The sequence below is a fragment of the Zalophus californianus genome, chromosome 10, assembly GCF_009762305.2.
Source record: "Zalophus californianus isolate mZalCal1 chromosome 10, mZalCal1.pri.v2, whole genome shotgun sequence".
In the NCBI taxonomy this organism is placed as follows: domain Eukaryota; kingdom Metazoa; phylum Chordata; class Mammalia; order Carnivora; family Otariidae; genus Zalophus; species Zalophus californianus.
Window position 1 is genome coordinate 15,712,873 of NC_045604.1, and position 23,611 is coordinate 15,736,483.

At 36.5% G+C, this 23,611-nt stretch overlaps 1 protein-coding gene across 1 annotated transcript in view; it reads left to right on the forward strand.

The window, feature by feature from the left end:
• Positions 1–23,611, forward strand: part of USH2A (usherin) — a 717,806-nt gene that overhangs the window by 197,485 nt on the left and 496,710 nt on the right. Inside the window, exons 19-20 of the mRNA XM_027612135.2 lie at positions 3,818–3,962; positions 18,086–18,316. Coding sequence (XP_027467936.2) covers positions 3,818–3,962; positions 18,086–18,316 — 376 coding nt within the window. The remainder of the gene's footprint in view (positions 1–3,817; positions 3,963–18,085; positions 18,317–23,611) is intronic.

The following is a 23,611-nucleotide window of genomic DNA, read 5'->3' on the forward strand; positions in this document are numbered from 1 at the left end:
GCCAGACCTTTGTACCCCATTGTATTAGTTTCCTGGGACTGCAATAACAAATTAACCATAAACTAAGTGATGTAAAACAACAGAAATTTATTTTTTTAATGGAGGGCCAGAGTCTGAAATCAAAGTGTTGGCAGGGCCATTTTCCCTCTGAAGGCTGTCCAGGAGATTCCTTCCTTGCCTCTTCCAGCTTCTGGTAGCTCCTTGTGTTCCTTGGTTTGTGGCAGCATAACTCCAGTCTCTGCCTGTCTTCACATGGCCTTCATCTCTGTGTTGGGGTCTCTTTGTATCTGTGTATCCCTCTCCTTTCTTCTATAAATATATCCCTTGTACTTAAGACCCACCTTAACTCCATGATGGTTTAATTAATTATATCTGCAAAGACCCAGTTTCCAAATAAGATCACTTTCTGAGGTACTAGGCAAACAAGGATTTTTGAGAGACCCTCTTCAACCCATTACCAATAGGTTTGCCAATATTTCTGAGGCTTTTCAGTAGACAGAGCATGTTTACAACACAAAGCTAGAAGAAGAACCAATAAATAATTTATGATTCCTTGTTTTACTTTTTCATTAGCCTGGAAATAAGTGCTGACTAATTTGCCTCTGTCTCGGGTGATAAACACAGAGGTAGCCTTACACATATCTTGTAACTTAAATGAGTTAGTCTACCAATCCAGCGTATCATAAAATTTAAGGTAAATTTACAGCTGTAACTGCTTTGTTTGGTCCTTAATGTTATACCGTATTTATCATTGTTACTGTTTTTGCTATGTTTTTGCTTTGTAAACTATTCTTTCTTCATAAAGCATAGCTTCAGAGCAACTATTACTTGCAATATGGTATTCTAGTCTAAGAAACAAAATAAGAAAAAAAAACATAGTTCCTAAAAATATAGCCTTAGAAGTCAACCTATTTGTTCATATTCCACTTCTGCCAATTGCTAGCCATCCACACATCTCTGCACTTCAGGTTTTACTCATCTGTAAAACAGGAAAACAATTTCTGCTTATCTACATGATTTTTGTGGAGTTTAAAGTGCTTGACAATATTAGGTCCTACTAGTGATCATTATTAATGGGATAGGACTACATTAAACTTTTAAAAAGATAATTTTATCATTCAGTGGAGCAGGAAAATATTTCTTTTTTATTAGTGACAAAAATTATGTATATGCATCTTTTTTGTTGAAAAGTCCTTTCTTTGTGGCTGAGTTGAAATAAGGATATAGATATGCCACTTTATTCTCTTTCTTACGCTTTCTCACCCTACAAATATCTATCTACCTAATCATATATTCAAGAAAGTGAAATCAAGAGTGGCAAAGTCAGAATCTTCATCTTCTCAATAATTAAATTTGTATCCACACTGGCCTGAGTGTGTCTTGTCATAAGCTTGGTAAAAAAATAGCCAAAATTTTTAGGGAAAGCCTACTGTAAATAATTGTTACAGAAACATTGACTAAGAATGTGGCAAGGAAATATATAGAAGTGGTGATATTATCAGTGTAGGATTTCAAGCTTCTACAGAATTCTCTCCACCTCCTTAAAGATTTATCTCAAAGAAATTTTTTGATTAAATTGGTCCTTTAAATCTTATAAAATGACTAAATATATGATAAAGACAAAGTTTATCTGTGTGATGATTTTATGTGCCCCAAGCTTTAAGGTAAATGTTTTTTTAAAATCATGTAATTTATAACAACTATCTGTAGAAAAGTAAAAGTCCATCAAAATTAGTACTAATCTACATTTTCTATTTCTTGTTATATTTCATTTTGTATTCTTGCTCCACAGAATAGTTTGCTCAAAAAAAAAAATGATGCAACATCCTAAATGAAATAGGAAATACTTCATTTTTAATTTTTTTTTAAATTTGAGTATAGTTGATACAATATTAAATTAGTTTCAGGTGTACAACATAGTGATTCAACTTCTGTATATGTTGTGCTATGTTCACCATAAATGTAGCTCCCACCTGTCACCACACAATGCTGGTACAATAACATTAATCGTATTCCCTATGCTGTGCCTTTTTATTCCCATGACTTATTGATTCCATAACTGGGAAGCCTGTGTCTCCCACTCTCCTTCACCTATTTTGTCCACCCTCCCCACACCTTCCCTCTGGCAACCGCTGGTTTGTTCTCAATATTTGCAGGTCTGGTTTTGCTTTTTGTTTGTTTGTTTATTCATTTGTTTTGTTTTTTAGATTCCACATATGAGTGAAATCATACAGTATTTGTCTTTCTCAGTTTGGCTTATTTTACTTAGCATAAGATCCTCCTCTAGGTTCATCCATGTTGTCATAAATGGCATGATCTCAACCCTTTTTATGACTGCATAATATTCCGCTGTATATTTTTACCACATTTTCCTTAAAATAAGAAACACTTTATTATATTTTATCTGGAGAACAATTCCATTTTCTAAAAGTCTACATTAATCCCACCAGGATTGTTCTAAATGGCATAAATTGTATAGCAATATTCAGTAAATTTTACTCATTTCAATGTTTTACTTTTCTTAGAAAATCTTAAATCACATTGCACAGAACAGAAAATTGTATATCCTCAATCCCTCAATAACAACTCTAGAATTAGAAACATAAAGGATTTATAATCTGGTGTTTGATGTTTTTCTGATTTCTAAATGTAATTGTGAGGAAATAGTACCAAAGTTTTTAAATTATTCCTAGATTTTTAGAATCTTTGAAGTTACCTTTATTTCTGAAAATTATTTTATATATGATATTGTTTATATTCCATTCACACTGCTTTCTAGAACTACTCATTTAGGTCATGAAATTTTAAAGTCAATACCCAGGCAAATATTCTGAATGAGTTTTATCTTACTTCTACAGTGAAAATATCTAGACAATTACTTCAAATGTTACTAACTTTTACAGTTACCTGCATTTATATTTATGGGAGATTATTTGATATGAATATATCAACATCCCTTAGAAAAAAAGTTTTATACTAATGCTTGGTGTCATACTCTTTGTTTTAATGACTTTTTTGCTGAATATAATTTCCAGTGCTTTTTGTATCTATAAACTAAGTAAACTTATATGGTTGCTTTTGATCATTTCTAGTTGTAATGATGGTACCAATGCTCAGTGATTGTCGTTTAATTATTTGTTTATGGACTATGGAGTTCCTCTCAGTCTCCTTTGCTCAAATCTGCTGTTTTCATTTGAAATTGTGTGATAAAGACAATATTTCAAAAAATGTAACTGTTTGATCTAATCTGCATATGCTTATTTGTATAAGAAAGATAATTGAGAATTGACCTCATGTGGATGCTCAGTAATGTGTTTACTTGTTTTCCTTTTTCTTTTGTGGCTTTTTTTTTTCTTTCAAGAAAATGATGGAATTGATTTAACATAGTGACATTTTTCTGTACTAGCTCCATCAAATAACGTGTGGGCATTACTATGCAGGGTTAGTTTTGAACAAGCCCCATGGTTTTATTTGGACTTTTTCATGATAACAATGACAATGTCACCATCCTTTATCTCTGCCATTGGTGACAATAAACATACCACCATGCTGCTTTATGAGGCAATAACTTGGTTTCCTCATTTATCCACTCAGGAACTGGATTATTACCTCATAAAACAGTGTGATTGTACAATTATCAATTAAATCCTAGCTTGTTGAGACTCTTCAAAAAAAATCCCTTTCCTAATAGTGGTTGGCAATAATTCCTCTGTCTGAATTCATAGAACATGACTGGATTCATGGATTCTTGACTGCCAAGGTTATATTTCTCACACTGTTTATCTATTATCTGATTTTTTTTTTTTTTGCCTTGAAGGTGTTGTACACTGCTAAATCCCAAGAACTGTCTTATATTGTAAAAGAACTAAAACCTTATAGGATATACAACTTTACTATTTCTCTCTGCAACTCAGTTGGTTGTGTAACCAGCACGTCAGGAACAGGACAGACATTAGCAGCAGGTAAGCAAGTTTTAATGGACACGAAAAATATATTGTGTCTTTATAAACAAACACCTATAAAGCTCAATACCTTCTCTAGTTTGGACGTAATACTTGTCTTTTCTGGTTTCTCCTGCTCCCCAGTCACTAACTCTGATTGCTACCTCTATTGACATTTTTAAACAAACAAAAAATAAGTAAATGAGCTGAGGTTTAAGAGGTCCATGGGAGCCCTGAGTTGCACCTGTGCCATAATAAGAAATATAATTAGATGCAGAGCAACTCCAGGGCTCAGCAACCACCCTAGGTCTTAGTGATGTTCTGACAGTTAGAAGTGCTCAGGTGGCTTCTTATGAGGCTCAGGATGCTTCTTCCTGACCCTTTTTGTGGGCTTTGGATCTACTCATGCCTGCCCTGTGGGGTTAAAGGTAGACATCCAGGAATTACTGGGTTGCCCTGGTGTCATATTTTGCCTTTATTGGATAGGCAGTAGTGTAATTATTAATTATTTTGTTATTAATAAGAAGCTCCTAAGTCTGTGAAATTCAAATAAAAGACTGGTGATCAAGTAAGATCTTAGTAGGAAATGGTTTGTATAAATTTTTGGCTTGCTTTACTTAGAGCAAACTAGATTCATACGACCTTGATTACATGTATCACTAACACCTACATAACTCAATTACTCTGTAGTTAGTATATTTTCAAATCAGTTTTTCTGTCTGCAATCAAGCAAGACTTGGTCCTCCTTAAGAAAATGTCCAGATGTGAGAAGGTTAAGAGACTCCTAGATGAATGACAGATATTATGCAAACATATTTAGCTATAAAAATATTCCCTATGCCTTTTCCCTAACTGTATTCAGGTCCAATTCTATTGTTTTGTTTTGTCTTGTTTTAGTTCTGGAAAAACTTGTTTGGCTCAAATAATTTCATCCAAGTAATTTTGTTTCTTCAAATTTTCCATCAATGAGAATGAGTCCCCAATTCTAAGGAACTATGTTTTATTACCTCTACAACTGAACTCTTTGTGTTTTTATATATTTATATGTGTTTCATATGTATGCATACATTTATGGCATACCTAGAGTGTATAAAATACCACTCTCCTATAACACTGTTTATTTATTTATTTTTGTATATTAGATTATTAGAGGGTTACTGAATATGGATAATGGAGGCAGGCTCCCTGTGTCCTTCTGGAAAATGATATAGTTTGGGGCTAGAGAACAAAGAAGAGGAATCTGTCTTGCAGGCTGGAGAAAAGTAAAAATAGAAACAACACAAGTTGAAAACTGGCCTGAGTTATAGTAGAGAATAGAGGGATCCCAATCATGTGGGTGAGCGGAACTGAAATCATGACTTCCCAGGGTTGTAAAATACTTAAAAGTCATCTAGTGTGGGGCTTCTGGGTGGGTCAGTTGTTTGAGCGTGGGACTCTTGATCTCGGCTTGGGTTGTGATCTTGGGGTCGTGGGATCAAGGCCCGGACCAGGCTCCGCACTCAGCGCAGAGTCTGCTTGTCCCTCTCCCTCTGTTCTTCCCTCCACTCTCTCTCTTTCTCTCTCAAGTATATAAATAATAAAATCTTCAAAACAAAAGTCATCCAGTGGAACTTTCTAGACAATAATAGTATATTCTATGTAACATTCTTCCCAAGTGTATATCCAACTCATGTTTGATGCCTTTAGCGGTAGGGGAGCTACTGCTTCTCAGGCAAATCCAAGTTTAGAGACCTCTTTCAAATGATGATTTCTTACATTGATCCAGAATATCTCTCTGTGGCCTCTATTCAGCAGTCTCCTTCTACTCCCTTGGGGGCTGTCCTTAGTCTAATTCCTCTTCCTCATGACATCACTTCCAATAACATTTTCAGTAGCAAGCCTTCCCTCAAGTCCCTCTCCCACGCTGCATCCCACAGCACCTCCCACCTGTACCTCACATGCCACAGTTTCTACTGCTAGTACAGGCACTCTCCTATAGATGAGATTCAGTCTGTCTTTTCATGGAAACAAACTAACGAGATTAGATGGACCCGGGGGATGGGAAGAGAAAAGCAAGACAAATGTCTGTGCAACAGATGCTGCCTGGTCAACACACCAGTGATAACAAGTGTGTTAACAGCATCCACCTTGGTTGTAGTAACTGGTTTCTGGGACACGGAAGAAGCCACAGCTGAGTGCACTGTGCAGCTCCCATTTTAGCTACTGGTGAGGATCCTGAAGACCACTCCTGTCCACTGGAAAAGTAGTGAAATGAAACTAATCTAAGTCCTCTGAATTCTGCCTCTTTATCCTTGAAAGATAGAACTTGGAAACTTCTCATAGTCTCTGAAAGCCATGAGATGCACAAATTAATCGACTTTTAAAAAATAAGGACTTATTCATATGTTTGGGGAAGATGCCAGGGTTTAAATTTGGGGCTCTGCCATCTACTAACTGTATGACCTTAAGTAAACTACGGGACTTCTGTGGCTCGATTTTCCAATTTAAAACTAAGGATAACCTATTTTATAGGGTTCATGAGGATTAAGAAAGCTAAATATTTAAAGCAGTGCCCAGCACAGAGTAAATCCTCAGTAAAAATTGTTATTTTTATCATGATTATTCTCACTCTGTAACAATGTAAATGTTATAAAATTTCTAATATTATCAAAATCTAAAAGGTTATTTTACAACTTTGCTTCCATAACACTATTATAACACAAATGAAACAGTGCAGAGTCCCGAAACTAAGGAGTATATTATAAAAATAAACTGTAGGAGTGCTAAAGTCTAAAAGCATTATTTTTCAGTTCTGTAAGGACACGCCATTCAGAATTATGACAAGTATTTCAAAATTTTGCTCAAAAACTACAGATTTCAAATTTGTTGTTTGCAGCATACAGTTAATAATGTGCCATAATCATATAGTTACTGTATTTTGTTGTGAATGCTCAATTCCATAAGCATCTAATAAGGGCTGACCTATTTAGGGCACTATGGGGGATTCAAAGATAATTCAAAGACACCTTAATGGTGCCTGCATGAAGATGCTGACATACAACAGGTAGGTTAACACCTGGGGGCACTGGATAAAGGACAAAAGAAAGCTATGGGAAGATAGAATATGGGATATTTGATTTGGGAGATTGGGAAGTTATCTCAGATGAAATGGCATTTGAGGTGGACTCTAAAGGATTGGTTAGGATTTGGGTAGGTATTTACTGGACACATGCCATCCTAGTCACTATTTTAGAGACTAGCACTGTTCCAGGTACCGATGGGATGAAAACTGGGGTTTATGAAAATTTCTCTGGCAGTAGCATGTAGAATAGACTAGAAGAGAGTGTGCAAATAGAGTCTGGTAGACTTTTCTAAGAGGCAGGGAGGGAGTAAGTCAGATGAATAGAAGTAAAGATTGAAGGAAGGGAATGCAGGTAGACCAAGGAAGAGAAATCCACAGGTTAAAAAGAAGGAAGAATTGAAGATGACAGTAAATATTGCAGACCCATGGTGATGCCATTAAAGATAATGAGAAAGATGAAGAAAGAGCACATGGGAGAAATAAACCCATGAGTTTAAGTTTGCTTTGATAGAGACACATCCATGACGATTATAAGGAGCCTGTAGCAGAAAATGCAAATCCGGGGCTTAACAATGATACAAGCTTTGTAATTATTGCATATAGATAAAACTAAAACTGTGGATGGTAATGAATTAGTGAAAGCAGAGAAAATACAAAATAAAAGTTCGGATCTTAGTGAATGCTCTTATTTTGGGAGAAAGAGAAAGGAGAAGTAAAGTAGAGAAATGGTCAGAATTTGAGGGAACAGTATTAGAAAAGTTAAGGGAAGAGTAGTATCATGTACTCTAGGCAAAGCAAGAGGAATGTGATCTACAAGGAAGGTGGCATTGGTGTCCCTTTGGGGAGAACTCTAGTGTGGTTGAAGCAGAAGCTGGAATGTGAAGGACTGAGCAGTTGCAGGAGAAGATGTAATGGTAAATTTAAAATGTTCTAAATGTGTAAATTTAAAATTGTTTTTCATTCTTTGCCAAAATTTTCCTTCTACCTAATTTCCCTTAAAAGCAATACATTAACTTTTTTTATTATGTTAATCACCATACATTACATCATTAGTTTTTGATGTAGTGTTCCATGATTCATCATTTGCGTATAACACCCAGTGCTCCAGGCAGAACGTACCCTCTTTAATACCCATCACCAGGCTAACCCATCCCCCCAACCCCCTCCCCTCTAGAACCCTCAGTTTGTTTCTTAGAGTCCATAGTCTTTTGTTTCTGTGTAAAATGCTTTCATTTCTGAAGGAAAAGTTATTTTAGTGTTCTCCTGGGAAAATGTTTATTTCTTAATCCTGTAATACATTTGGTCAGAACTCTGATTCTTCTTTTGCCAAGCAGAGAATAAAGTCACTTACATGACAAAAGTATGGAAAAATAATTTTTGCTTGCTATTTGATTTATTTTAAAAGACATCATTTTAAATGTCTTTTTAAAGATCAGTAAGAATGAACTTACTTGTTTCTGTTGGAATATAAGGAAAAGCCCAGCAATTACAGATCCAGTATCTTTCTTACAAGGTTTATGTTCAGTAAATGGAAGTTTTCTTCTAAGATTTTAAGATTAAACATCTGGATATAACTCCTAGATACTAAGTCATAGAAAGAAACAATGAGAAGATCAGTCCCTTTGAGGAGTCAACAGGTTTGCTGTAGGGAAGGAATAAAAGTTGACTTGCAGCTTTAGGATTCTTCCTGCCCCCGTTTCTTCCAGTCATAATATTGCGATTCGGAGGGAATATATTACTGCAACTAATTCTAATGGATGTGTAGGGAATTAACTCTAAAGTGTAAATGTAGTTCACATGAATTCATTATGGGAGATTGAAAGGAGCCAGTGACCATTCAAAAACTTTGCAAAAGAGCACCAAAAGTTAGGAGTAGTGTACAGCCTTTTCAAAGCCTTGATTCACGAAAGCATATTTCCTCCTTAAATCTCAGTCACAGAAATCAAAAAGATACTTGTAAAGATTTATCTGGCTTTCATTAGAAAGCTTGAGAATTACAGTTTGCTCTTGTTTTAAGTATTTTTTCAGTGAGGGATATGATTAAAATCAGTACATTTCATCCAGAATACTGTGTTGCTGCTCCTTTAGTGTTGTGCCCCAGACAAACCTGAGACCTGATCTGCCGGGAGGGGTATGCCCAGGAGCAGCTGAGCTTCTCTCTGTACGTAGCACAGTCTCCAAGCGGGGTCTTTGGTGGCGCAGGAGTTGCTTTTGGGTGTCTGAGGGTGGTGAACGAATGGCCCCAGCCCTGTTAGAGTGCTTGTTGTTTTTTTTCTTTAAGATTACCCTTCCAATGTAGGAAATTTGTGTGCTTCCACACTTCGTGAATTCAGCACAGCTTAAACCTTTCTTAAGGGAAATTCCTTCTGGAGCTTCATTCCTGGGCGAATGATGTGTATTTCCTTTGCCTGTCATAAATTGACCTCTACGCTTCCAGCTTAGAAGTGCCCATCTCCCATTAAGCAAGTAATTAGTGGTGCATTAAGGTTTTTCTCTGAATCCAAAGTAAAATATATAGGCTGTTTGCAGCTCAGTTGAAAACACACATTGTTCGCATGCAGGTACATGAGTCTTTTCATTGCGAATAGGACCCAGAGTGATTAAACAAGCACTCTTAATATGTTAATTTATAATTTTAATTACAACAATCTTGTATATATAGTCATTAGTGAATACTAATATAAATATTTTTCTATCTTTTTATTCATAATGCATAAACCAATCATCCAGTTACTTCTCTGAGGTTGCCTGTTTTTGTTTCATAATACAATCTTTGTTCTTAGTTATGAATGCATTTTGTTCGTTCCTGTCTTGAATAATCCCTCATTAAGCTAGTCACTTTCTGCTCCATGCTAAAAAGGAAAAATTATCATGCAAATGTGGCATGCCATATTAAAAAGCACATTACCAAACACTTTTGTTGCTGTCCTTCAATTAGTTTCCCTTCTTTGAATTTAATTCCATTTGTTGTTAAACTACTGACTTGATGTATGGACTCATGAATCTGAAGCTGCTGCCAAGAAAGTGGGGAAAAAAAATCAAAGCCTCTTCGAAGAGCTGCGAGGCGAGCTGAAATGAATTTACTTCACCTTTGACAAGAACACTTGAACAGCCCTGGAATCCTCTGATGATTCAACTTGGCTAATTATCCAATTATTTATTTCAAGAATAAAGGCACTGTTTTACAATTAGAGAAGTGTAAAGCAATCTGAGAAATTTGGTAATGACAGATGACTTAAGTAACTTCGAAGATAAACAGTATCTGTGCAAACTTGTCTCGCTGAGTGTTTCCAGGGAGCAGGTCTGTGTCTCAGCGTCCATGAAATCCTGAGTACGCTGCGGGTTTTGTTTGTTTGTTTTGCTCTTTCGATAACAGAAATTATTTTACACTTTTAACCAACATGTCAACTTTCCGTGGCTCTTAAGCAATGTTTAAGTTGTATTTCTCTTGATTAAAAGCTTTTGGTTCAAAGCAATACTTTTTAATTGCCTAATGATATAAGTCAGTTCTTAAGAAAGAACCGCACATTTAGGAGTTCATTTGCAATATAACTGAAAAATTCATTGCATGGCAGTAAAACAATTTACTGTTAATTACAAGGAGAAGAATTTGCTGTAGCATGCTCACAGATTGCCATGAATCATGCAGCACTCCTAGAGATTTATAACAGATGTGTAAGTGGGATGAATTAGCAGGGTTTAATAACAGAGACACAAATCATGCAGACTTCAAGGAGCTTTAATTGATATACTAGAATGTGACGGGCATGAATCACTCAGCCATTCAACAGCACTGTAACATATGGTCAGCTCAATATGCTGCATCTTAAATCGGTTGGTGAGTCGTTGGTTGTCCCATATGGTGGAAGCAATATATTTTTCATGATTAAAAAAAATACATCCATTTTTTTAAAGAAATATGATTGCAAAGCATGTTTGTTATTGAACAGTCACCTGAATGCCAAACTGGGCTTTTTAATGATTTTTTTTTTAACATGGCAGCTTTCCAAAATAAATAGCGGCTACTACTTGTAATACCAGATCGCTGGAGGCATTATCAGGCCCAAACTGGTGCTTGTTGGCACACTTGATCCACAGCAAAGCCTATGGAAGAGCGCAGCTGCTGGTAGCTCTGAGTGTCAGGGAAATCCTTCAGACTCCGGCAAAGCAAACGAAATGAAAGGAATGATGTCACTTTCAGAGAAGTTCAGGAATGCCCAGATTTGCGAAGAGAATAAAATGAATATTGAATGGGAGACCCTTACAGAGCAGGGTGGGAAAGGGGCTGTGGAAATACTGTTAATGCATCATGTAGCAATTTGGGTGTAGCATCTTATACTAACCTCTTAATGAAATGTTCCGTCCTTCAGGAACATTCTAAAAGGAATCCTGGCTGATCATCACATGGATGGTAGGACCAGTTCCATGTTGTTCTTGAACAATCGTTTCAGTGTATGGGAACAGATAACGTGGTGCAGAGATCCGTAACTGGTGGCATGCAAAAACCATTCCACTGAAACTGGGACGTGGCAGCTTTCAGCAAAGCTTTTGCGGCATTAGTAAATCTGACAGATTTGAAAAAGGAATATTGCAGCCTTAGAACTGTGGCTGCCAGAATTTAATGTCAACAATTAAAATTTATTTTGATCCTTACCTACTGTTTATTACTGTTTGTATACACAACAGACCTTACTAATACAGAGATGCACTATTAGATGGAATTACCATCTGTTCGGAGTGAAATGCTGGCATCTGTCTTAGATGCTAAAACTAAAATGATATTATTTCTAACAAAACAAAATTAACTGCTTTCTATTCACCAACTTTAATTATGAATGTGTGGATGCACCCAAGGAAAAGGCTTGTTGGTGAAACACGTAATGACCTCTGTCTCCACGTCTGCATTCAGATACACGACTTTACTAGGGGCTCTGCTGGCCTATTTGGCATGCAGAAATCATACTTTTTAAAACAGTCTCTGAGCTTTGTAATGTGTTATCGACAGAAAGGCGTTAAAACAACACAATTAGAATATGTAAAAATTGGCTGGATCAGAGAGACTGCAGTATGTAAAATATTGTGATTGATGTACCCTAAATAAAGTACATGGAAAGAAATTAAATAGACAAAAACTTACCTGAACAAAGTTGCCATAGGTCCCACAGTGACACCTTTAGGAAAATATAAACTGTATCTTCTCTGTTAGACTATTTTTAATTTTCTCCTACACTGACATATATAAAAGATTTATATCCAGCATTCCCTCCTTTTCTTTTTTAAAGCCTAACTATCCTATTAACAAAGGTCTCTAGCTTTTTGAAGTTAGAGGATTTGGAGTATCAAGGACAATGGTAGTTTCCATACTGATATTGGATCGGTGATGCTAATTTCTGAGAAGCCAAACTTCAGTTCTATATATCACAAAATAATAAATTGTGTCACACCAGCATTTAATGCATGTACACAGTGCATTAACTGTAACTGTAGTACATTTATTTGTGCTAGAAGAGACTTGAAAATGATTAAAAAATCAATACTTTGCTGTCAGAGAAGCTAGTGTTACGATGCATTTAAGTAGTTAATTGCATAAGCCCCATAAAAGCTTCAAGTTTGGGTAGCAAGGATGCCATAATTACAGTCCAAGCAGCTACCTTTTATTAATGGTGGGCTTTAGGGAACAGTGCTCACTGTCCTCGCTGCTGCTGTGTGTGCGGTTCAGAGCACATGGATCCTCTCCTCTGCCCATCTAGGATGCTAGTTACGTGCAAATTATTGATGATCACCAGAACAACAGCTGGGAAAGGTAGTGTTGATTCACCAGGGAGGCGGTTTCCCTTAAGTTCCCTAAAAGCAGTGCTTTCTGGCTGTTCTCTATGTCTTCGAACACATAGAGAAATCGTAATAATTTTATGCCACGCTGGGTTAAAGAAACAAGACGGCTCAGAGCTGAAGGGGATAAACTAGCTGGCCTCCTGGAGGGCTGAGACGATCCGTGTGTCGTGTGTCCAGGCTGCCTTCTGGTTTTCTCACGGAGAAGCGCTGCTTGAAAATGTTCAGTCATAGAATTTTGAAACCGGAAGACACAATCGGGTCTATCGTGCCCTTCAACAGATGAGGCCCTGAGGACCAGAGAGACCAAACACTGGAGTAGCCCGTGTTCCATAACTAGGGACCTACAGAGCCAGCCTAGAAGCTCAGTTCTCTCCTTTCCACATTGGTTCCACTGTACATCTTCTCTCTCGAAGGAGACTAGTAAACCAAGAAGGAGGAAATGGTAAAGTAGATTTTGTTCTTGTTTCTCCAGTCAGAGAATAAACAGTGCCCAAGGCAAGGCTGTCTGATTTCTGAGATTCTGAGGGAAGAATCCTCTCTTTTCTTCTGGACACTGACTGGAGAGCAGTTCAGTAGGGTGGTCGCCAGCTGAGAAATCCTGGCTTCCTGGCCTGGATCTCTTGTGTAGGCCCTGAACGCAGTGCCCTTCCATAGGTGTTCTGGCCTAGCCATGTTTGGGCAATTTACATTTCTTGTGACAGTTTTGCATTTCTGAGGAAAAGTCAAAATCGTGTTCTATTGATAAAGTGCCTGAGGATGTGTTATGTTAGTCTGCTCCCCACATCGGCCTGAAACATAAAAAGGCCGTTAATTCCTGCATTCCTGTCTTTGTAATAGAAAGTTGATGATGTTTTAAGATATTGACACTGCCATGCAATGTTCATAGGCAACAAACTCTTGCTTGAAAACAAAGAGATTTGATTTTAGAGAGCTGCCATCAACGAGAGCTTCTGCTCATTTAGCCTTCCGTTCTTATCCTATGACACTCAAACTCCGCACTACATAAATTTTGCACATGTAAATTTATGCATTATGATATGCTATTAATCAGATTATAAAGTAATAAATGCTGCATAAAGAAGAATGTCTATTATCAGAGCTTTTTATAAAAGAATATTTATAAATAGAGGAGCTAGGCTGGGAACTGGATACAAAGAAGTTGCAGAAAAATACAAAAACATCGTAATTTTATTCTAAGTAGAAACAGACTGTATCTTGTTATTCTTTGAAATGATGGGTATTGAAGATCCATTTTCTGCTTTACAGCTATAAGAGGATTCTCTGAGTAAATACGGATTTTGAATGTGGATGAATTATATCCTTTTATAATATGTAATATGAAAGATGTTATTGGCTAACAATAATAGCGCCTTGGATTTGTTTAGAAATTTGCTTTGTAAAACCTAATACAATTATATATATATATATATATATATATATATAGTTTTTTTCTTTTTTTATTATTATGTGTTTAGCCAACATATATACATATACACATATATATTATTTTTAAAAGCAGTTATTGTCAAGGTATTCTATGAAAATGTATCCTCATGTTGTAGATGGGAAAACTGAGGCATATATAAGTTCAAGGTGATTTTTTAAGTCATGCAGAATTGGAAATTAAAAGGTAAAATATAATCTCTGAAAGTCTGCAGAGTCCTTTCAATTATTCTATGTTGTCTCTTAATTCACTGTTTTGTGATTAACAAAGTTATAACTATAATCCCTTTACTTTGATAGTCTGAAAAATAATCCTTTATACCTCCTTTCTCTTAGTGAGTCTGTATTTGTGTGAGCGTGTTTAATAGTTCAGGAATATCTATTTTTCTTTTCAACACTCTACGTGTGTGTGTGTGTGTGTGTGTGTGTGTGTGTGTGTGTGTGTGTGACCAGTCTAGTTTAATTGATTGAAAATTCCCCCTCTGGTCTTAAGGGAACTCTGAAGATAATGACTCAGTAGGGTGCTCACCCTTTCAAACAGGCTGGGTTGACTCCTCCAAGTGAAATGACAACATACCAGCTGGAAGGTTGTTTGGTTTTTTTTAGGCAAGAGAATAAAAAAATATACTCTAATTTGACTCATTCTCTGTAGTTGACTTCCTAAGAATAGTCTAATTGCTTGGTGGAATAATTCCCCTGTTAATTTAGAAGTGTTCCACTACTTGTTAGAACTTAAACAGTCAACATTAATTGTAGTGGAATCTCAGTGAAAGTGCCCTTATTGATTATAATCATTTTGCCAAATTAAAAAAAAAGTGCACTCTCACTTTTAGGAGATATTTTTTAAAAAGCTGTTGAGTGGCTGGAATTCCTTTTGTTTTGTTTGACTCTGAATTTATAGCCCTGGTTAAGAAGTGAATTTTGGATTATGCTATCAATGGGGTAAGGGATTCTGAATACCATAGTGGTACAAAACCTCACCATTATCCCTAACGAGCTGGGTGGTTGGAGTAAAGGAATACCAAATGTCAAGCAAATGGGACTTTGAAGAAGAGGCTACTTTTAAACAAGGATAAAACTCTTTAGTTCTTTAGAAGTACAGGAGGTATATTCCTAATTTCTCTAAATATTTAGTTAAAATGGAAATCCTATTCTCAACGCACCAAAAATGTATAGTTTGTGATTCTCTGGATCTTTGCTATCCAGTATGGTAGCCATGATAGCCATTTATGATTATTTAAACTTAAAATAAAAATAAAAATTAAATAAAATGTAAACTTCCATTCCTCAGTCTCATTAACCACATATCAAGTGCTAACTATCCATATGTGGCTAATGCCTACCATATTAGACAACATGGATCCAGAACATTTCCATCTTTAGAGAAAGTTCCATTAGATATCATTGGAATAGATGGTATGCTTCAAATTAAGATGTCAAATCCTTTTGTCCCAGAACCCTAGGGAATCCTATGTGGAATATAGAAAATAGAAGAGTTCAAAATCCCTCTTTTGTGCTTTTATTTATTTATTTTAAAGATTTATTTATTTACTTGAGAGAGAGAGCTGGGGGGGAGGGGTAGAGGGAGAGAGAAAGAGAGAGGGTATCTCAAGCCGACTCCACACTGAGTGCAGAGCCCAACGTGGGGCTTGATCTCACAAACCTGAGATCATGACCTGAGCTGAAATCAAGTGTTGGATGTTCAACTGACTGAGCCATCCAGGCACCCTTCTTTTGTGCTTTTAAATAGCAAATTTTAGATAATAAAAAATTATGTAATTGGTCCTCCATTGCTTCCCTGAACCCAGGACACAAAAATTTTTGACAATCCTTCTTCCCCTGTTAAACTCATAGCCAATGCTTAAATTTTAATACAGGAATGGAATTCCAAACACTGAAGAGAAACTTGAGGGGAGAGAAATTTCTAGATGGTCAGCTTTTTATTTTGTTTTGGATTATATTGAAGATGGGGCATAGCTTGTAGAGTGAAATCTTTGAGAACCCACCATTTACTATTTTTGGCAAGGAATGCTAAAGGAAATCATGCATAAAATTTACAGATCCATACATATATAAAAATAAAAACATCACATGGTTTGTAGTGGCAGAAAATGAACAGAATTGTTAATTATCTTTCTAAGTTGATGAACATTTTGCTCAGTGCCCTCTACTTTACGAAAAGTTAAAATAGAATCACAATTAAGTGTTTCTCTTTGGAAAGCTGGCCAAGCTTTCTAGAAAGTAACAGATAGTACTTGTTCTAAGCTGTTTTAAGGTGAATTATCTTTCATGGTTTAAGGATATCGATTCTTGTATTCATATCATTTTAATTTATGTTTATTGAAACCGGGAAAGACTTTGTGTATGCAGAAGGCTATATTAACAAAGGTATAAATTAAGAGTCCACAGCTTTGGTTTAGACCCTGAAAAAGTAGGCTTGGTGATAATAACATTTGTTCCTTTCTTTGATGGTACCTCTCAAATCCAGCCAAACCACTTTGAGTGGGAATGAATCGCAGCCTACACACTCAACTGTCTAAGAAGAAAAATCAGGATGGCATTTGATGTAATGAGCACTGGGTGTTATATGCAATTGATGAATTGTTAAATTCTACCCCTGAAACTAATAATATACCATAAGTTAACTTGAAATTAAATAAAAATAAAAGAAGAAAAATCAAAACAAAACTTTATTTTTATTAACTCAGTTGTTACCCTGACCCCCTTTCCAGCAGGTTGTAGGGAAAATCTCTATTTCTGTTACTCATTCCTGGAGTTTCCCAGAAGCCTCCAGAGAATTACCAGGGTCCCAGGACCTCGAAGTATGCCAAGGCCTCAGTGTGTGCTTGGGCACTGGGCATTCACTGCTGCTAGGCACAGGCCCTGGAGGTACTGTGGTCATTTCAGGGCCCAGGGGGCTGCCCTGGGTCTGTTGAACCTGGACCGGAGTTCATAAACCCCTGAGCTCACAGGCTCCTTTTCTTCATGTGGATGCTCTGTTGGGCTTTCAGAGTGGTTTTGCTTATTTGTTTGTTTTCATTTAAACCAGTTGCTAAGCTTCAAAAATCAGAAAAATTACACATAAATGACTATATTTAACAAAGTAAAAGATCGGGCAACTTTGGGTCATCCTTCTTGCATTATCCATTGGCTGGCATGAATTAGTGACTATTCACCATGGCCGGGTTCTTTGCAGACCCCACACTCTCTTGTCTCCCGAATTAGACCATTTCAATCATTTTCTTTACTTTGTTGGCCTCTGTGAATTACGGCCATAAGTTGAAGCCATGTTAAGCCTAGGGGCTCTGCCCTTTGTGATGAGTAATCACTGGCGGTAGTCACAGCTAGTCACAGACTGCAGGTTTCATGAGGGATCTTGTAGCTTCTGGGTGAGATAGTGTCCACTCAGGCAAGGGAATTTTCCAGAAAAGGGGGCAACCACGAGCCATTAGAGACAGACACATTGCACCATTGTGGTACCAGCTTGGTAAAGGGAATCTGGGTGGGCACCAACAGACTATAATGTGAAATGTCTTTTCCTGAGTGAGAAAGAATAGAGAAATTATCTGCAAGAGGCAATTTTGTTTAATCCTCAAAGTTTTATGGTACCTATTTTTTCATGGTGTTTAGTCACATTTAAGATAAACTCTATTGTGTCTTCAGTTCCTAGAGCCATGTAAAGAATTGAGACCACAACTGATTTGATCTCAAGTGTGATGTACACAAGTGCATGTGTACCTGTGTGTGAATAACTGCATCAGAGATAGACGCTAAGTTCTTGAATGTAACAAGTGTTTTTGACACTTAGCACCAACCCAACTGAGGCCTCCTGTGGTGGAAGGAATCAACAGCACAACCATCCGTGTTAGATGGCTCCCACCTGAAGAACTCAATGGACCTTCTCCTGTGTATCAGCTGGAAAGAAGAGAGTCATCTCTCCCAGCTCCCACGGCCATGATGATGAAAGGAATTCGTTTCATAGGGAATGGATATTATAAATTTCCCAGTTCCACACACCCAGTCAATACGGACTTTACCGGTAAGTGTTTTTGACATCACTCTGTTGAAGAGGCGCTAGGCGCCAAGGTGTTTCTTGTTATTTTGATATCCCTTCAGAGTGAATTTTTACTATGCCTGTCCACAGAAATACTAATTCAGACCTTTTATAACTTCATCTTGATGTGTCAACTTGTCCATCTTTTTAGTATTCTGTGTGGGGAGATGTGGGTAAGTAGAGGAAAGAAAAGAAAAATACAGATGTGGGAAGGTAGCCTTATTATATCAAAGTATATGCTGGAAATGACTCTCGGACACCATTTACCAGAATGTATTCCTCAGACTACTTTACCTACTCTATTGAAAAAGAAGACTTCTGTAGGCAGATGAGTGTGAGAAATGCCCCGTGCTGGGGAGATTCTCAGTATACATCAGGTTATTAAAACCTCTAAAAGCAATTATAAGAAAGCTAACTTTGCTTAGCTCAGTATGCCTAATCCTTATTTGTCACTTTTTTTAAGCATTAAACTATCAGTAGGTTTTTTTGGAGAACATTATGGGAAAAGCTAATTTTGGGAAAACATACCTTCTATGGATATGTTGGCAGTATGGGTAAGTGAGGAGCTTGCTTCGGGCACACACACACACACACACACACACACACACACACACACACACTACCTCAGAAATCAACAAAAATAGTATTTTCCTACAATATATTTTTAAAAATGAAAATCAATGCCAAAACATTCCCCAACAAAATGCCAAAATTTTCAAAGAAGACAGGCTCTATCCCTCACGTGTGGGGCTCTATAATCCTGCCTCATTTGTTTCACACAACTCCTGGTCTTGTTCGTCCTACAGTACTCTGGAAGTCCTGTTACCTTCCCGAATCCGAGTTTCTAAAAGCACTATTTCACTATAATTGCAGAAAACTGTAACTATTTATGTTACATACGTCACTTTCCTAATTTTTAAAAAAACATACAAAATATAAGATACAAATGATTCTGTAAACTCATAACAATATTCATTCGATCCCGGAGAAAGTCATTTTGGAGCAAATAGTCTCGAAAATGTTGCATGTGTTGAGGACGATGAAGTGGAATTTGAGCTATAAAATGTGGCTCAAATATTATTGCTTATTTTTATTTAAATATTATTTTATTTAAAATAGTAAATAGTTTGCTCTGAAGTGAGGCTGGCTGCTGATGCACATTTGTAATGAATGATGTCCTAGCAGAGATATATTGAGGCGAATGCCTGCTTACCTAGTGGCCTGGTGCCTCAAAATCCGCACTGAGTATTAGATATTCAGCCACTAAGCAATCATGAAGTGTTCAACTTCTGCTTAATATTCGTAAATGTCAAAGAAAGGAAGGAAAAGAAAGAAAAAATAGGTAATGTGGAAAAGAAAGTTAAAAAGCCTATAGATACAAAGTTGAAAAGCCTTTGCTCAAATGGAAGTAGAAATTGCCTTCCTGGTCCAACATTTGGCTTGCAATGGGTTTCTTCGAGGAAACAACATTCATTTCCATTAAGCAGAGTATATCTGCTGCAAGCATTTGTCCGCTCAGATTTGCTGGCTAGCCAGCAGACAGATTTTTGATGGGATCACCTACTGTTGTTGCAGTGAAAGATAGAGTGGCCCGTCCACCGTTAACAAATTTAGTCATCTTCACGCTCTCCCTAGTCGGCCTTATACTCTGAGGTGCAAGGGCTAGGGGCAGATGTAGCATCTGGGAAGTTTTCCAAATTCCTCTTTAAAAAAGTTAGGCCATAAACACCGGCCTAACTAAGCAGGATCCTTCTGTCTATAACAAAGCCTCCAGCTGCATAGAAAATGTGTTTGGAGAGTACACATTATTTGAAGGGCAAGGCGGGGAGATCACAATTTTGGCTTGAACTGCTCCCTGGAGGTTTGGTGATTCCCAGAGAATAAGATGTTCTTCTGCATTCAGGCACGTTCTGGGGCATTACTAGCCCCTTTTTATTAGCAGCTTTGCCTTACTTTTAAGGTTCTCTTTAACTTTTAAACCAGGTGTGCATCAATTCATTGGTTTGACCCTTTGGTTCAATTGGCAGGGTTGGTTGAATAATTGTATTGAGCTGAGCCATGGTTAAATGAAGTTTACCTGATAGACATTGGGTAGGGTATGTGCTATGGTGAGCGCTGTGAATTGTGCAAGACTGTTGAATCATAGATCTGTACTTCTGAAACAAATAATGCAACATATGTTAAGAAAAAAGAAAAAGAAGAAGATAGCAGGAGAGGAAGAATGAAGGGGAGTAAGTCGGAGGGGGAGATGAACCATGAGAGACGATGGACTCTGAAAAACAAACTGAGGGTTCTAGAGGGGAGGGGGTGGGGGGATGGGTTAGCCTGGTGATGGGTATTAAAGAGGGCACATTCTGCGTGGAGCACTGGGTGTTATGCACAAACAATGAATCATGGAACACTACATCAAGAACTAATGATGTAATGTATGGTGATTAACATAACAATAAAATTTTTTTTTAAAAAATGAAGTTTACCCAATTAATAAGCTAGGACAAGTTTGCAAAACCAGTGCAATAGCTTTCTCAAAGATGCTTGCATCTTTCCTAAGCAGAGAGGTACTTGTATAATGAGCATCTTCCACTTGTTTTACTTAAATATTATTTAATTCAATCCCTCTACAAGCTTGTAGGTGGAAATTTTACCCTCTGAGTACAGAGGAAGTGAGACTCAGGTATCATAGCCACTCAAGGTCAGGGTTGAAATGTGAACTGGAAGCTTCTGATTCAAATGCTGGTGCTTTGCCGCGGAGGGGGAAGGCGCATACGTGGACAGTTCTTTGGGAGTTGTAGAATAAGAAGTATGTAAAATTAATCAATAAGGATGGGAGGTAAAATAATTATCACTCAGCTCTTCCTTACCCAACGCCATGCAACTTTTTTGGATTTGTCTCTAAGTTGTTGGCTTTTTAGGTATGAATAGTAAATAGGGTTGGCCTTATTTATTTGCTTGCATACCCAAAGCCATCCTAGGGATCACTTTTCTTTCTGTAGCAATTGATTCCAGAATGTTCCTAGAAGCTTGATGCTTAATGTCTGAATGAAATTGTTTTAAATGGGCTGAAATGCTATATGCAAATGGTGCTATCAACTCATATTTCTATATATTTCATGCAGGTTTTTTATATTCTGGCAAATTTAAAGAATAAATTTTAGAAATCTCTAAAATGATTAATTATATTTAATAAGTGAATAATTGTAAGAGCTAAGATCTGCTTTTATTTTGAATTATTCATTTTAAAATATCAAACTCTAAAAGGAGTCCTGAAATATGAATGGAGATATCAAATAATATTCAAAGACAAAACATACAGTAATGTATATTATTGTACATGTTATATATATATGTATATATATATAAGAAATTAGATTTCACCCATTGATGACAAGATTTATAAATACATTCATAGCATATTCCATAGTCATGAACAATGTATTGAAAGTCTCAATATAAATGATCTCAGTATTACAGTTCAAGAAGGGAATCTCCTATATAACTCACCCCTCTTCATATTTGCTTTAAATGTTTTCATCTCATATGATATAATGAAAACAATTCAAAAATATGAGTATATGTTCTAACATGTTGCTTAATATCATAAATTACTTAGCTTTATATTGTAAATGAACTCTATCAAAATTTACCTCTGGGAAGAACAATTAACCAGATACAGCTTTCTTAGGATATGTTTTTGGTCCCTTTTCCTTTTGGCTACAAGTGTTCTTTCAAAAATCTAATCTTCAGGAAGGGTATATTATCAGTCATTTACATCATAGTATAAATTTAAGATCAGGTATTAACTTCCTCATTTCTCTATGATTAGGAGTGAATGTTTTGGGAGCAGACTAAGTTTCAGATCTAGGCCCCATTGTTTATAGACAAACCACTTAATCGTTTTTGTACCTTTGTTTCCTTTTCTTTAAAATTGGCATAATAATACTGCTTACAATACTTATGTCTAGAAGTAGGTGAGGATGAAAGGCAATAGCCTACCTTGTGAACGCTGCACAGTGTCTATCACACAGATTACTTAGAAGTCATTAAACTTTAGCTATTAACCGTTAGTCATTTAACAAATGTTTGTTAAGTGTTTACCATGAGACAGGAGCTTTTCTAAGAGTCTTATGAAATTCTAAAATCAATATTCTCTTAATTCATCTGCTGTTACATGTAATGTAAGATGTGTGTACCTAAATGTTCTATTTAGGGTATGAGTAATATGCAGCTTCTATATTAAAATGTGTTATTTAATTTTGTTATCAAGAATAATTAATCTACCTAGTATTGAAATATTGGATAAATGATTTTTCTGTGGATCTAATCATACTCATTTATTAAACTGAGGATTGCACTAAATGACCGATGCCTCTAACTTCTAAAATTCCAGTCAGTGAATATAGAATATTTATGTAGCTTCAAAAATTCGAAATAGAGGCTATTGCTGTGTGTTTAAAAACAACTAGATTTTCAAGTAAATTGTTCAGTTTTGATTTTTTTCATATAATATGTTTACAATTTAAGATTAACATAAATTTATTTTTCTCTCTTAGTCTTAGGGAATACATTAATTTTTAGGGATAATTTAAATGATATGGAGAGAAATACTTGATATAGAAATGGATATACAATTCTTGGGTTATGCTGGAGCATACAAAGAGGCAGCAAATTCAATAGAAGTTCATAATATTATATCTAGAAAATAATGTAAATATCATTGTAAAATATTCTTCTGGTCACATGGGGTTAACAGTACTTTCTCCTTCCAGAACAGGAGTAGCAAATAGAACATCCCTACTGCAGCGGGACAGGGTGATCATTGTGTCTTCGGAGGGAAAAAAAAAAAAATCCTCGTTTTTTTTCAGGAATGCAGAGTAAATCCACTTGATTTATACAAAAAATTTAGTCTTTTCCATGTAACGCTAGTAATCCAAAGGATCCTGGTAAAAACAGCAAACTAAACTACCGCTCAGATTGGCATTCCAAAGGTGACCCTTTCTCTCCTTGTCACTTTTTCTTCCTATTAGCAAAAACAGGTCCATGATCATTTGGGGGAAGATTTGATGATTGTAGTATCCAGATGCCAATCACACCAGCCTTTTAAACTGCCTTTACTGGTGACCCTGCCCAGAAATCAGGGACTGCCTTTGGGGAGATCTTTGTAGCAAACCACTGGGGAGATGAGCATACATGTGCACCTGGATGTAATTCCTTTTTATTTGTCTTCACGAGAAATGTGATTACTGATGTTGAATATTTTGCAGATGAGAACTCTGTACACTT